This window comes from Tiliqua scincoides, chromosome 2 (genome assembly GCF_035046505.1).
Source record: "Tiliqua scincoides isolate rTilSci1 chromosome 2, rTilSci1.hap2, whole genome shotgun sequence".
Taxonomy (NCBI): Eukaryota; Metazoa; Chordata; class Lepidosauria; order Squamata; family Scincidae; genus Tiliqua; species Tiliqua scincoides.
Genome location: NC_089822.1, coordinates 10,574,483 through 10,591,012, shown reverse-complemented (window position 1 = coordinate 10,591,012; position 16,530 = coordinate 10,574,483). Strand labels below are relative to the sequence as shown.

Sequence of the window (16,530 nt, the reverse complement as noted above, 5' to 3'; positions counted from 1 at the left end):
AACCAGCCAGGGGAGCTGCAGAATCCTTGCAAAAAGCCTGCCACCCTATACAATGTATAGCAGCCCTTGGGCTAGTACATGAAGGGAGCCACCAGTTGAAAAAGTTTGGGAATCACTGACTTAAGGGAATAAGATTAAGGCTCCCCAGCGCAAATCCCTTGCACCGGCCTGGGAGTATCGCAAATGTGCTGTAAGGCACATCTGCAACAACTCAGGAGGAGACTGAACCAGCCACAGATGTATGCTGACTCACCAAGGCCAGATCTAGGGCCGGCATCACCCTGACCTGGAAAGGAAGTGCCGATTGAAGGGGGGCAGTGCATAGGTTTGTGGAGGGTGAGGGGATGGCATAACGGGTGTTTTAGGGCAGGCAGCAGGTGGGATGGCCTAGGGAGGGGAGGGGGACAGGACTCCAGCACTTAGGCCGGATCACAACCCTCATTCCTGGCTAGGTCAGCCAACCCCAGGCTGCTTGCAAATCTGAGTAGACTCATAGGGCTGGCTGTGGTGTGACACGGGGTAAGGGAAATTCATTCCCGTTACTCTGACTTACATCACAGCAAGCTCCAATCCCATGCTGGATACCAAAAAGGCCAGTTGACCTGCTTGTTCCAGCACAGGTTAGGATTGGCCTGCAAGAGTTTCAAACATCTTAGAAAGGTATACTACTTGATGGCACATTCATGCGTATGCACTGAACTCCCTGCCTTTCTTGGCCACACTTAGGACAAAACACAGTCAAGACACTGTGAATTGTGGACCTGTGTTATTGGCATGCTGACTTTCTCAAATTTCCACGCATTCATTTACATAAATGAGAGACTGGATTCCATAAACTTAAATATATCCTTACCATGATCCATTCCAAGCTTTGGAATCACTACCATTAATAAAGATTCATGAGCAACTCTCGCCTACGTATTTGCTCACTATTTATTTAGTAGTCCCAGCATGTTCCTTGCTGAGCCACCCCCAGGAAACAGATTACAACATCAAATAGCACTGGTGACCTGCCATTCAGATGAAGCTCAATTTGAAAAACATGTACAAGTCAAAAAGAGCTGCAGGAAATCATTAAGAGCCAAATTTAACTGAGGTTGTTGAGACTGGTACTCATTTTCAGAAACTTAGCAAGGCTGTACATCTCCTAGGCAGGTCTCTATATAGAAGGCAAGGGAGGGAGGGGACTGAAAGCAGGACTATGAGAAGCTGGTTTTAAATAAAAAGGAATTAACATTTGCAAACCATATGTTAAAATGCTACAGTGTTACATTTATCACCTTTTAATGTGTTGATGCTATTAGAGCACAATTTATTAAAATGTACCTTTTCTGCCAGAGAGCTTTGGGGCTATCTATGTCTTCTTGGACAAAAACAAGAGCTCACAACCATGACTTCTGCTCTCCAAATAAACAAACAAACAAACAAAACACAGTCCACTACTGATTAAAAATGTAATCTCTTTAATTTTCAAAATAACAGTGCAGAAAGGAAATCACAGGATCACATTCCTTGACCATGTTATATAAACCCAGACACCAGTGAATTAAATCTGACAATTTATACAGATATTTTAAAGCCACAGATACTTTGGTACAACAAATTAATGAGATATTGTTATGCTGGCATCACAATCTATCAAGAAAGACATACAATAGAGCTATCAAGGTTCAGGCATGTAAATCTTTAACATGTACAGACCTGCCGCATTGACCAACATGCTCAGGGTAACTGAACAGAGGGAACACGTTAATTAAAAAAAAAAAAGCAAAAAGAAAGCAATTAACTAGAAGGTTGTTAGTGTTAAATAAAAAAAAAAAGATACAAAACCTTAAAAGATTCATATCAATAAATATATTCAGGCAAGATACATTAGGTACCTTGAATTATATAGTATATGTACACTGAAAATCCTATTGTGTGGGGAAGATGGACAGTGAGAGGGATAGTCTACAGAAAGCATCAGATTGTATATCATGGTGTGGAACTTGACATAAGACAAACAATGGCCTCCACCTGCCTTCCTCTGAACAAGACAAGAATGTATATAAAGTGCAAGAACAGCTGAAGATCAACAACTGCCCAAATCCCACCTCACCCTATGTGAGATGGGGGAGGCAGGTTACACTAGTCTAACTGATAAAAGTCTGCATGTTACCTGTAGAGGCCCTTCATCTCACGCACACACCCCTCCCATGCTTGTAAGAAAATCTTCTGCTCCAGTGTTGACTCCATTAAAAAAATAATAAAAAAATACACCCATCTCTCTCAGTCCCAATTACAAATTCCATCTCTTTTCTGCAATAAGAAGAGTTTGACGCTACTTCCCCATCTACATGCACAGCTTTGTTCCGATTAGCTGGTATACCTGACCCTCCATTTATCAAAATTGCAAAACTATCTTGTAACAGTTTGTGCAGGCTTGAGCAAATTGTTTAGGCAAGCCTCAAAAAAGCACTGCAGAAATGCATCTATACTGTGCCTTTTGGATGTTGCTTTGTCTACAATGATAGTCAAGGTGTAGTCACTGCAGGGAACATGCAAACAGCAGTGATCAAGCCTTCTCTTCCCCACACATATACACAGTGGCTAAATTTTGCTTCAGATAGTCACCCCACATTTCATGGGCCTCTGTTACAATCATATACTGTACATCTCAAAAGGAAACCTGATGTTACAATATCACACTACTACTCCACGACCCTATTATTAAACAACGAGCCACAGATGAACCCCATTTAAGTATTCAATTTTGTGCAGGTTTATTAAACAGTCAATGACCAATTGTGACAGAAAGATCTCTGTCCAACATGGAGGCTATGTGAGAACATCCTTGCCCAATCCCCTCGCCGTCATTTCCAGCTCTGATGAGACAGTGAGGAAGAGGCAGCATCGCAAGGGCACCACAACAATTGAACGATACATGCAGAATGAATTGGCACACACACTGCTGCAAACCTCACAAGGTTTTGGAATGACAATCACAACAACCTTCTATTTGGATCCAGTGAGAGCTTGTGCTCTGTAGTGCATTGGCATGGAGCTGGTACACAGCTGTCCCAGAAAACTGCAACCACACATGCATCAGTACTATGATCGTTCATAGGAGTTGAGAACACGCCCCAATCCCTGGCCTCCATTGGGCATGCAAGCACTCAATCTAGTGTGCAGAAGACAACTCATACCAGTAACTGCATTATCCTGTTCAATGTCAGGTGGCGGGGGGAGGGGGAAACAGGACTGGAGTGCTTTAGTAAAGCTTGCCCCTACACCACTACACTCCGGAAACCCCGTCTCCTATACATACAGTGTTTTCTCCATAGTGGAATATTGATGTACCTGTCCCTCCAACCTTGCCTTTCCTCATGCCAGAACCAAACTGGCAATCTGAATTCTAGAAAACTTTTCAAGCAGTAGCTAGATGGCAACCCTTAAACATGTACCATGGGATTCCTCAACAAAGGTCAGTTGCATGCCCCACTTTTATAGCGGACCTGCCAATATTCAGGAGAGAAGACGGCAGTGATGGCTTCGGAGAAGCGGCCCACAGCTGGGACTATAAAGAGTGTGCAATCAAAGCTACATTGTGCAAGGTTTATCTTTTCAATAAGAAAGCTGAACGATTCCCATTACAGTAAGTTTTAGATATGAAATCCTCACAAAATGATGTTGAAAGGAGACTAAATATTCCCATATCAAATTGTACGGCTCAGGACCACATCAAAGAAACCCCCTTAGAGGGGGGTCTTGATGGATTTTCTTTTAAAGGAAATTAAAAAAAACAAAAACCAAGCCATTGATTTCAAGCAAGGCATCTATTGCTCCTTTTCTAGTGGGCTGAACTAAAGGCAAATTGCTTCAGTAGCACTTAAGGGATCAGCCTTGGCAGCCAAGAAGGGAACTTTGACAGACCTGATAATGGGGTTTTGTTTGTCTGAAATACAGTACTATAGTTGATTTTCAAGACTTCAAAAAAGCATACATTAAGTACACACATTCCCTTTGCATCAAATGTTTCAAATTTTTATAGGAAGTCCATGCTTCAGACACCATGAATGCCTGCAGATTGAGAGATGCTAGATAGGTCAACTCTTACTGGTTGTTGGTACTCCCCTTTCTTTTTAAGGGAAAAAGAAAATGAACCATTCTTCCATGGAACCACCATGGAATGTCCACAGCTAGGATATTTTGCACTGGTCCAGCTAGCTCTCTGAGGCACTGCCATGTTTAAAACCAAGAACACTAGCAAGATCCGAAGGTTCTCTGAACTGCTCTGCCAGTTCATTCAGACATCCTGTCTGTATGCAGGCCAATCACTTTTGTGCTCCAACTGGCAGAATCTCCCATTGTCAATAATCCCGCAACGGACACCATGCAAGCACATGCCCCGCTTCCCTGTGGAACTTTTCAGTACAACCATTGTTACATACAATCACACACTCCTGTTGCCTTGCATGGATGGTTTCAGGACCGGGGGAACCCCTGAGAAAGACAGCATCAGCAGTCCTCCACGATGAACAAGAGGCAGGAGTGAGTGGGGTTCAGTGTCGTCGTCCCCCCAGTTCTCCTACCAGATGACTTATAAAAGTAATACCATGCCAGTTTTTTTGTTTTTGTTTTTTTGTTTTGTTTCAGGTTGCATTTCAACTCTCTGCAGTTCCATCTCATCATAACACCATTGGCCAAGGAAAATCTTGTCCCACCCCTTTCAAACAAGATCATAAATTTATATTCTGCATTAATTCAGAATAGAAATGTCTAAACCAACACAGTCAAGATGAAGGAGGCAGGAAAGACCAAGTGGTGGTGCTGTTAGAAGTTTTGGTTCAGTTTCTGCCAACCTTCTTGGTGGACTCCCTGCTGGTCTCAGAGCCCAGTCAACTGCTCCGCCTTGCTGCTGCCTTCTCAAGCCAGTCCTATCACCCCATGACCTCACCAACAAACCCTGGACTCTAAAGTGACATCATACAGAAATGGTGCACAAGAGGGGGTAAAGTGGCTGAACCGTTTAATTCAGAAACATTTAGTACATCACTATTCTACCACGTTCAGGTTTCAAGAACATACACTTACCAGACACCTGCAGTAACAGTTATTTAACAGAACTTTAGTATTTCTGCTCTTTTGCTCCTGCCGTTCACATTTCATTATTTTTTTTATTTAATCAAGGTTTGCATTGCATGTTCCATTTTTCAAATCAACACAATACATTTATGAAGTGACCCACTTGTAAATAATAATAAAACTATAACTATGAGGAAAGAACATTAATCAGAAAATCTAACTAATCAACAACCTACTTCTCATATTTTCCCCCACCCAAGAAAAGGTGTCCATAAAAATCACAGTTCTGAAGTTGGAGAAAAAGTGTTATCATTCTCTTGCATGGGGAAGACAGCCTGTATTCCAGCCTTGGTATTCTGAAGGACCTTTTACTTTTGAGCCAAGAATGTTACCCTAGGGTGCACCCATTACGTTCCAACACAGTCCTATAATTTCTGCCCATTTTCTTCTTTCAGCCCACATTTCTCCAGTTCTACCTGATCATCAAGCAATTCCCCCATTTTAATTTGGAGAAGGACCCCACTAATTTCTTCACACTCTGAGCTCATCAGAAACTATGTTTACATAACACAAGAGTAATGCTTGCGTGGCATGAAACAAAAACCACACCAGACATTTATAGTAAGCCACAGTCAAGATCCTTTTGCTTTTTATGAACTGCCCTTAGCAAATGCATAACGTACATTATAATAGAAGGCAACTGGATTAAAAGAGATGGCACCGACACACAAGGGCATTCCCTTGTCTTATCATACAACAGTCTCCTAACATTTCAACAATCCCCTTCCCAAAAAAGTTTTTCTTCTGCTAGCCCAATTGTACCAAGACGCCTTTGGGTTTTCTGTGAGGATGGCATTGTAATTTGGAGCACAAGTCTCTAAATGCAGAAGCACGAGTCTCTTGACTTCAGATATCAAGCTTGATTTAAGACAAACAGTGGCTGCTTGTGGCCCAGAGGAGCTTCCAAGGTTGAATTTAGTGGTTGGACTGCCATTTTCTGATTGGGCAATTTCTTACTCTCTTCTCAGTCTGAAGGACTCAATCAACAAGCACATTTTTTCTCTTCCGATTTTGCTGAATCCAGCTTCCCCGAATTTCCCCCGTTGGCAGTATCGGACACTTGAGTCTTGTCGACACACTGTTCCATGCGCTTCATTATCAAGTCCAAGAGCACCTCCACTGCCTTGTCCACATTTTGGCCAGTAGCTGCACTCGTTTCAAAGTATGGAATGCTAAGACACAAAGATATTACACATGTGTTTAATCCACATACTACATGTATATAAGCTGCCTTTCTGCTAAAAAACTGATGGCAGTTTATTTAAGTTAAAATAACAATTTACTATCTACAAGACTCAAGAGAAGAGAAACATAAGCAGATATGGCAGCACCTCTTTCACAATGAGGTTGCTTAAGGGAATGTCAAAAGATGGTTCTGGAATGGTAAAAGTCAAATGCTTTTGATGAATGGGGCTTATTGCCTCATCCTTCCCTCTGCTGCAGCCAGGAGGCATGTCTGCTGGTGATCTTATTAGGGATGAACTTACTAAAGACATTTATTCATCACCCTTAGGGCCAAACTACGTTATGTTAAATGTGTGTTCGCTCTTCTGCATTTGTTTCTTTACGGCCAAGTCAGATGTGTTTAATTGTACAACTAGGTGCCAGATGGGAGAGGCTTGTTTTAGGGAGAGGGGCCAATGAAATGGTGGCACAATTGCAGCATGGATTTTGGTAGTTTACCCCCACTACAATTACGATTTGGCTCATGCCCTTCCTGCATTTTCAAATGGGGGGGGGAAGCTTCCATGGGCTTTCACGTCAATCTCCTCCATTTAAAAATAGCACATGGAGGTGTGCAATTGAGTTCATAATCATGATCGGGCAAACAACTAAAGTCTCCCCCAGTTCTGCGGCCCATTTTGCCAAGTATTCCGATCACCCTCCCCCAATTTGCCCTGGTTGTCTGATTTAAGCACGTCTGCCTAGGCCCTTAGATGTAAGCATCAGCTGCTACAGCCCCCTCCCACCCTGCCAAAACATACTGGGGTTGTGACATCAGCACAGCATCTCTCCCCCCAACACCATGGTAGCTAATTACATTTAAAACACCAAACACCCAGGGCCAAATGACGCATTTAACATTATGGGTAGATTAGGCTCTTTCTCCAAGGATTTCAGAGAGGCATATACATGTTCCCAGATCATATTCTATCTAGGCAGTTTATACGGCCAGAAGAGCTTGGTTTCAGCATCAGTAAAATTGCATCATGTGCCTACAGACTGCCTTCTGGATATTGAACTCTGCAGCAAAACAGGTCTAATTCAGCTCCCTCCCATTTAAGAGCAAGAAGAACCCCATGTCGTTGGTAAACTCTCATTGATACTCTTGCTCTATGAGGAGAAGGTAATCAGCTGCACCACACTGTGTTGGAAAAGAAAGACTCATATAATTAAGATATTCACCAAAGTAACATTTTGGGTTTTATACACACATCCCAGAATGGATAAATGTAGATGAAGTAACAGGACATGAGTTAAGAGCCATGATATTGGTGGGAAAGTTACAGTCCAGTCTCAACCAACTTTCCAGCATTGATGCAGCTTTGTTAAAGGGGTGTGTGCTAAATTCTGTGATGGAGGAGCAGTCATGGAGGTCTCCCCAAGTTAAGGGAAAATTTTTTAGATTTGCATTGCAGCTGCATCATGGCTGAGAAGTTGGTTAAGATTGGGCTAAAACATGAACTGTACCTCATCCTCTTCCATGAAGCCAGCAGGACTTAAAAGTCCTGATCTTCTATTAGATCATGTCTTTGTTTCACAGGAGGAACCTGTATGACAGACTAATTCAAAATACACTCTCTTACCCATATTTGTCTGCAAGATCTTTTGCTTGTCGTTCATTGACTTCCCTCTGATCTGACAGGTCAGCTTTATTTCCAATTAATACTATATCTGGGTTCTCACAATAGGCATTTGCTTGTAGTTGACCTAAAGAAAACAAGGAACCCTGGTAAATCTAAACTGAAACCTAGTAAATCTAAACCGAAAATACTTTTAAAAAAAACAGATTAGTAGAATTTTTTTTTTAACCAATTCATGATAAATTCACGACTTGGTTCTCAAGTCACATCAGGTTAATGTGCAATAGAATGATTAGGAATTTGTTCTCAGACATTGTACGTTCCAAAAAACAAAAACAGGTGAGAAGTCAAATTATATGTACACATATATGGAAGAACATGAACCACAAAGTTTCTTCACTTCATTCCAAAAATTCTACTTTGAATGTTTGAAGGATATTTCCACCTAGTCAAAGCACTTTATCTACATTTTCTCAATACTGCAGCAAGTTAGCTTGATATTATTAGCTCCCTACTGTAGATTAGCGGCTAGAGTGAAGAGGTTTAGAATAATCGCTCAAACAAGTTCGCTGTGCCTGAAGTGAAATTTAAAGCAGGAATCTCCTTGGCTCACAGTTTTGGTGAGGGCCCAATATTTCTTTCAAGGGTCCTATGTGTTGAGATAGTACAGAGTTTAGTTTTACCTGGGCCATTGTTTAAAATTATGGTTGAACCTAAAGTTCTTTCAAAAAAATTTTTTTGCTTGAAATTTAGGTTCTTGGAGGGCACAAGGTATTTCAATACCCTGCCCCAATTTATCTTTTCCACTGGCACTGTCCATTTCAAGATCCTAGATTCCTCCCATGTTCCCCCAGCTGAAGGCAGGTAGCACTGCTCTCACTCTGGCTTCAGAATGACACATGACTGGATAGCCAGAGTAAGTAAGGGCAATGCTCTCTGCTGTCACTTGGGGTGGGGAAATAATAGAATAAAATGTTTTTTATATATAGTGGCTACTGTTGTTGGCAACCTTCAGTCTCGAAAGACTATGGTATGAATGGTGGTTCTGGAACAGCGTCTAGTGTGGCTGAAAAGGCCAATTCGGGAGTGACAATCCCTTCCACACTGGGAGCAAGTGCAGTCTGTCCCTGGTCTGTCTCCCTGGCTATGGGCCTTCCTTCTTTGCCTCAGACTGTTGGCCAAGTGTCTCTTCAAACTGGGAAAGGCCATGCTGCACAGCCTGCCTCCAAGTGGGATGCTCAGAGGCCAGGGTTTCCCACTTGTTGAGGTCCACTCCTAAGGCCTTCAGATCCCTCTTGCAGATGTCCTTGTATCGCAGCTGTGGTCTACCTGTAGGGCGCTTTCCTTGCACGAGTTCTCCATAGAGGAGATCCTTTGGGATCCGGCCAACTAGTGGCTACTAGTTCCTAGGAAAGCTAAGAATGATATCATGCCAATGCTTTTCCTGACAGCTTGGACCCCTCTTGTGCACCCCCCAATCTCTGAAACTGCCTCCCCAACTCTACATCCTGCAAATGGGTAGCAGATTCCAGATAGTCTTTGTGGTTCAGCCCTAAGCAGATTTTCTCATATCTTGAGCGTGTACAGTGCAGTCTTATGCAAGGACTACTGCTGTATGAAGGATGTCAGACGTGACAGAGCCTAATCAAAAGCACTCAAGGCCGAGACAGGCAGCTGCTCCCTGCCACTTACTCATCCAGTTTCTGACATTTAAGAAGCTCTGTTGACTGGTGAGATCAAACATCAGCAAGAAACCCATGGCATCTCTGAAAAATGCTGTTGTGAGACTTCTGAATCTGCAGAGAGAAAGAGAGAGAGAATTAACATACAGCCTGAGTGTGAATATATTCAGCAGGTCAATATTTCTGAAGCATTTTTAATAGTGCTGAAATCAAAATAAGTCACAAGGGAAAACTTGAAGATTCTCCTTTTGCAGGGGCAGGCAAGGCTCTCTTCGCAGAAACGTGTTTGTTTATCTGTTCAATTTCAGACGAGGTGGTAAACATTGCAAGGTTCGTACCAAGAAAAGTTGTTATCTATGGCCAAAGAGCCCCCCAAACTAGAGGTCCAGATATTATGTCTAAGCTTGATAGTAAAAAAATTATATTTACAGGCCAGCAGCCTGCCTCTCCACCCCACAGAATTTAGGACAGATAGGGTGGCTCCATCCATATATCTGAGTCCCCTTACATCTTTCTATAAACATGGACACACATCTTACCTCCTAGTAGCACACATGCTACTCCTAATTAGAGAATCGTGGTTCTGCCCCCACCTCCCAGCTCTAGCAAACCCGTCTGTCACCATCCCGTCTCTCCAACTCTTGCCACAAACAGGCACTTCATCGTTCTGTGCACTCATCCCACACAAGGCAGTGCAGAAGAAAACCAGCAGCAGAATATTAAAGACTAGTGAGCATTATCGTTCCCTCCAGGTTTTTGCGCAGGTCTCCTTTCTCTACAACAGCTATGTGGATCCTCCACCCTTCTTAGAGACCAGTCCTATTCAATTTCCAGCACTGATGCAACTGCAATGCAACCCCAAGGTAAGGGAACAAATGTCCCCTTACCTTGAGGAGGCCTCTGTGATTGCCTCCCCACTGCAGGATGCAGTGCACACCCCACTGGCATGGTTGCATCCATGCTGGAAAGTTGGATAGGATTGGGCCCATAATCAGAGATGGTAAAGCAATCTTCCTCTCCAGAGAAGAAATGAAAGCTGGTTCTTTGTGCAAACCTCCTGGTCCTGCTTTCCTTTCTAGAGGGAGAGAGGCCAGCTAGAAACCTTTGGCAGGGGGAGGAACAGGGGACCTCTGAATAGAAGTGGGAACTAAAACAAAAAGAGGCTGAACAGGAGGTTTTAAAATGCTGCTGCCTCCTCCAGCTCATCACCCAATAGGACAGCAAGGCAGGACAGGATTAGAAACTCTGCAGGAGGCTGGACAGGCAACCTTCCTGATGTGTAAATACGAAAAAGCAGTGGTTCAAAACCTACAGCAAAACTACACAAATTTTGCCAGGTTGCTTCTCAATCCTGGCTACTAGGATTAACTTCTTGGTTGCTATAGCAACCATATTTGTTGACTGCTGACCATAAAATATTGGTGGTCTTGTAGAATCAGCGCCGCCGGCATCCTTGCAGAGCTGCTTGCTCCATGACAATGTGCAAGCAACTCCCAAATAGGGTCACCAACCCTTCAGCCTTGGACCAGAGGCTCCAAAAGTCAGTATCAACCTCCAGATGACTACTGAAAGCAATCCAGGAGATTTCCACATGGCTTCTTTCGTTGAATGACATTATGTCATGTTGGAGGGAATAGCTTCCATCAGATTTGGCAACCCTGCTCCCGACCCATATGTTGTTGCAGTTATATATACTTACTTTGGACCTTGCAGGCAAATCACAAATTAACATTTCTCTTTCACAAAGAATAAATCAAGCTTGGGATGAGGTGGGGGAACAATTAACCCATTTCAGCCCAGCCGACAGGTGTACACATTTGATTCCTGTTGCATATATTATTATTATTATTATTATTAACAGTATTTATATACCGCTTTTCAACTAAAAGTTCACAAAGCGGTTTACAGAGAAAAATCAAATAACTAAATGGCTCCCTGTCCCAAAAGGGCTCACAATCTAAAAAGATGCCAAGGAATACCAGCAGACAGCCACTAGAACAGACAGTGCTGGGGTGAGGTGGGCCAGTTACTCTCCCCCTGCTAAAAAAAGGAGCACCCACTCATATATGCAACTTTGGGTTTAAGCGTAGAGCAGTCATTGACTTGTTAATGACAAATACAATTGTGTCCATTTGAGATACAGCAGGCACTTTGATGCCTCACTTTTTAATACCAATCAGCACAAAGTTGTCTGCTCAGCACCCAGGCGTGCTTGAAAAGCAAGCCACACAAATCACAGGCTGCATCCATTTGGGCCACAATTCCATGCGATGTTGCTAAATGCTATAGTTGCTAAACAATGACAAGTCTTCAAAATGTGCGGGCAGTATTCAGGCCCAGAATCAAACACAAGAGGGGTCAATTGGGGAGTGAGGATTGGGTGCCTGGTACAGTTTCCTACATTTCCCCGTTCCAGCAGTTCTCATAATAAATGAGAGCCAAATAGAAGGTCTTTATGCAATGAGTTCTACTTCATGGTGCAGCCACATGGGGTAGAGGGGATGAGGTGGGAAATTGGCCACAGGGGAGCCAATCATCAGAGTAAGAGCAGTGTATATTCCCATCCAATCAGGCAACTGGAATAAATAAATTATTCCTTTTCTAAAGGCCCAATCCTATTCAACTTTCCAGCAGCTGCAGTGTAGCCCCAAGGCAAGAGAACAAACATTCCCTTACCTTGTGGAGGCCTTCATAACTACCCTCCCACCACAAGATGCAGCACAAACCCCATTGGCATAGCTACACCAGGGCTGGAAAGCTGGATAGGATTTGGCCCTTAGTCTCCTAAAATATTGCAGATCAAAAGTATTTAAGCACATCATCAAAAAGTATGGTTCAAGTTAAGAGCCCGAGCAAATCCCCCCCCCCCCCAAATGCTTCAGGACAAAAACAACAAAAACATTCAAGAAAAGTTAGTTTGCCAACTTGCCTAATCTTAAATGGCTCAACTGGGACTTTTTGTTTGTTTTTCCCATAAGTAAACTTACATTCAGAAATTTTACATTCTTGTGCATTACCTTTCTTGCCCAGCTGTGTCCCAGAGTTGCAGATGGACTTTAAAGACTTTCCCAGGAGATCCATTTGACCCTCGGCTATTATAGGCCTGAAAACACACCAAAGGAAGAATAGCCCTGTGTTTAGATGACATGGCAGCCATTTACTCACTGACTTAGCACAACTTCAGACCAATAACACATGACTGAATGGGTGTGCTAGAGAACAAAGGATTAGTCAAATAAAGTCAACAGATTCTGAAGTGGCCATTATTTCATTGGGGGCATTATCCAAATAAATGATAATCACATATGCATTTATTGAGGCAATACTGCTAGCCAAGAGCCAGTATGGTAAGGTGCAGTTAGAGCACTGAAGAGGCATAGATCTGAATGCTGAACCCCACTTTGTTGTTTTGAACCTGTAACTCTCTTAGAACACAATCCTAACCCACTTTCCAGCACTGGCTTAGCTATTCCAGTGGGGCATGTACTGCATCCTGCAGTTGGGGGGCAGTCACGGAGGCTTCCTCAAGCTTAGGGAATGTTTGTTCCCTTACCTCGGAGTTGCACTGCCCTTACGTTGGTGCTGGAAAGTGGGTTGGTGCTGGAAAGTGGTGCTGGAAAGTGGAAATTGCGTCCTGAGCTTAACCTACCTCACAGAGTTGTTGCAATGATAAAATGGGGGGGGGGGAAGTCATGGGTTCTGCCTCTTGGAAGACAGATGGGACACGACAGACTGTTGCTTAAAATACCACACCAGCAGTCTGATCCAAAAGGCCACACTGGCAGAAAGACATGAGCTTCTATGGGCAACACTGGAAATAGTTTTCTGTCCAAATCTCTGAAAAATTAGCAACTCAAAGCCCAAGATGTGGAGAAGGGGGTGTGGGAGGCATCTTAGTGCTAATCTTGTCACTGTGAGGTTTGGAAGTTAAAGGTCCATGTAACACACTCATTCCAGTAAGTTATAAGGTGGAAACATGCCATCTTTCAAAGTGCAACATAGCATATTTTCCTCTCCTACGCACACCTAACAAATTTAGCATGCCACCCTGGTTGGAAAAACTCAATCTTTTCCAACCAGGCTGGCATGCTAAATTCTTCCGGCTCCATAGTCTCCCTTGAGTTCTGAATCGATTTGAGCACCTTGAAGGTCACAGAAGGGAGCTCGGTCTATGTTCAACCAAGGACAACTGCATCAGATTTCACTCATGGAGACTCTACGGAGTCTGAACACTGGGGGGCAAATGACAAATGATGAGGAGAGAGGAGCATAAAGTAGCGATTACAAGCGTTGGGCCAAATCAAATGGACAAAAAAAAAAAGATCTCAGATAGTGAGCAACATTTTTTCAACTACAGAATACTTTAAGGCAGTGTTCTTCAACCTTGGGATCACAAGGGATATGAAACCTCAGTTGTGGGGTCACTGCAAGATTCATCAAGTTTAGCTCTTCCTAACGTTTTGCCCTTAACTTCATAGGGCACTGTTACCAAAGATACTGAAAAATCTTTCCTAGGGCAAAACCTCACCTAAGATACTAAAATCACGAGGAGAAAAAATGAGAAAACTCCACTAAAATTTTGTCCGTGTTTTAGTGGAGGTTTTTTTATTTATTTACAAATAAGGCTGCTCTTTAAGGACATTGTGCTTATTCATACTATGCTTAGCATCAGGCCATATTGTAATTATTGATATTTACTGAAATAGCAATACAGGTGGTGCCTTTGTATCCGTAAGGGATCTGTTCCCAGACCCCCCCACTGATACAAAAAATCATGGACAATCAAATCTGCAATTTTCAGCCCATCTGGGCTCTGAATGTAACTAGAGTCCTTCTGAGCCTTGGAGAGACCGCATGCCACTGCTTACCAGTTTTCACCGAAAAGGCTCTGGGTGGCATTCTGACAGGTAAGGCAGGAGTTAACCATGTAAGATTTTTTTTAAATCCTGAAGTGCCATGTGAAACACAAGCTTAGAATAGACAGGTCAACATGAAGAGCATACCAGTAGCTTTCAAATACTTTGAATATTTCACATTTTTAAAGAGTTATTAGCAAGGTCATTTTTTAAACCATATATGGAAATAAAGAACAACTCACCACACGTTTTTCCCGAAAGTCAATTCCTACGGTTGTGATGAACTTTGGGTTGAACCTTTTGTCTGTGTATCTGTACAGGAAAGTGGTCTTTCCAACCCCAGAATCTCCAAGGGCCAGGAGTTTGATCAGGTAGTCATAGTCCCCATCAGTCATAGTGCTGACCCTGATAACACTGATTTCGAGGTACCTACACAGCAGGGAGACAAAGAGAGACCAATATGAATGCAGGAGGAACCTTGAAAATAAACTCCAGTTTCCCCAAAGTTCCCCAGAACTTCCCCAAACTCCAGTTTCCCCAAAGGATTGATGTAGCTCTAATGCTGCTATTCTCTTATCCGCTGTTAAGGGATCAATAGTCAGGCCTACTGGCTTGCACACACTTTCCTTATAGCTCATCCCTTTCCTGCAGTGAATTCCCACATGCCTCTCCCTTAACCCGTGGCTAAAGAACATGTATCAGCACTGAAGTAGATGGCAGGTTAGGGGTAATCATTGTTCCCTTTAACCAAGATCTGAAATCTTTGTTTAATGCAGGTATGGTTTCAAAGCTTGGTTAAGAGGAAATTTTACTTACGTGCATTCAAGTGCAATTCAACTTTTTGACCCTTAATTGTGGTTGAGGTTAGAGATGTAATGGGGGGGGGGGGTGGACACAATGAAATTCTTCCCTTGGAGAGAAGGTAGCATGCATTCTGTAACTGTTTCTTAGTCTCCCAACTTGGGTTAAGCAGAAACCACTGGTTTCAAACCAGCACTAAGTTTCCACCAGTTTTAACCTGCTTGGTTGCTGAAAATCTCTCCCAGGAGTTTACATTTACTTGAATCAGAACTCCACATGTGTCACCTCAGCCAGATGCAGGGGCCTAACATCCCATCACCCTTAGCCTTCCTTATCCCAGAGCTCTTCTTGGCTCTAGGCAGCTAAAGTGCAGCTTTCTACATCACCAAACTTGGTTTCTCTGCAATACTCCCAGAATGATGTCAAGGGCACTGGGGAAAACCAAAGCAGCAGGTGGCAGTGGCTAAGAGCTCCACTTCCACTACTTATGACTATGGTAACTTAAAAAAAAGGTTTTGTGGGAGTGGGGGAGTTATCCAGCCATGGCCAAGCCCATCTGTGATGCAAATGAGCCCATTCACATCAGGCAGCAGATTGAGGTCCAAGAGGAGGGACAGCAAAGAGACACCCACTTCTCCTCCACTCCACAGCCATGGATAGAGCTGGTCTTCTTACTGGCAACCTCCTCCATGCAGGATCTTGTGTATTGTACAAAAGATATTTTGCTTCTAGAGTCACCATATTTTTCTCCTTTCCCTCTTTGTGAAGAGATGTTCACAGATCACAGCATGCATCTAGATCAGCATCCCTTTTGTCATTTCCTATCTCTGCATTTGCCTTCTGAGATACAAATATCTACACACGCGCTGTAGGGCAGATAGCAGAGCGGCCCATTGAATGCAAGGCCTGCAAGATTATTTTTAAAAAGCCACACTGCCTGATCTCTGCTGATCAAGAGGAAAGATTGTGCAGAGCACTGCCTTTTATGACCAATATTCTTTTGCTAAGTGCAAGGCAAAGAGGCGGATAATGCATCAGCTGGACTTTCTCTAGCTCTTTGGCTAGTGCTTTGTGTGGGAGAACAAGTCAGTTGCCCAACCACAGTTCCAAAGCAGAAAATCTCAGCACGAGGCAATGCTCCGCTTTCATTCTATTCCTTGCTCTGCTACTAGAACAGGGATGCAGGGACAGTAGCGTTATCTTCCTTCTCATAGGACTGGAATTCAAGGCCACCCAATTAAGATGATTGGCAGAAGGTACAAT

General features: G+C 43.2%; 1 protein-coding gene across 1 annotated transcript in view; it reads right to left on the bottom strand.

Moving 5' to 3' along the window:
- Nucleotides 1–1,446: 1,446 nt before the first annotated feature.
- RAB27B (RAB27B, member RAS oncogene family) overlaps nucleotides 1,447–16,530 on the bottom strand; it is a 45,155-nt gene continuing 30,071 nt past the window's right edge. The window contains exons 2-6 of the mRNA XM_066614496.1: nucleotides 14,709–14,895; nucleotides 12,628–12,713; nucleotides 9,621–9,724; nucleotides 7,932–8,055; nucleotides 1,447–6,296 (exon numbers count right to left, since the gene is read on the bottom strand). Of these exons, the coding sequence (XP_066470593.1) occupies nucleotides 6,107–6,296; nucleotides 7,932–8,055; nucleotides 9,621–9,724; nucleotides 12,628–12,713; nucleotides 14,709–14,861 (657 nt within the window). The 5' untranslated portion in view covers nucleotides 14,862–14,895 and the 3' untranslated portion in view covers nucleotides 1,447–6,106. The remainder of the gene's footprint in view (nucleotides 6,297–7,931; nucleotides 8,056–9,620; nucleotides 9,725–12,627; nucleotides 12,714–14,708; nucleotides 14,896–16,530) is intronic.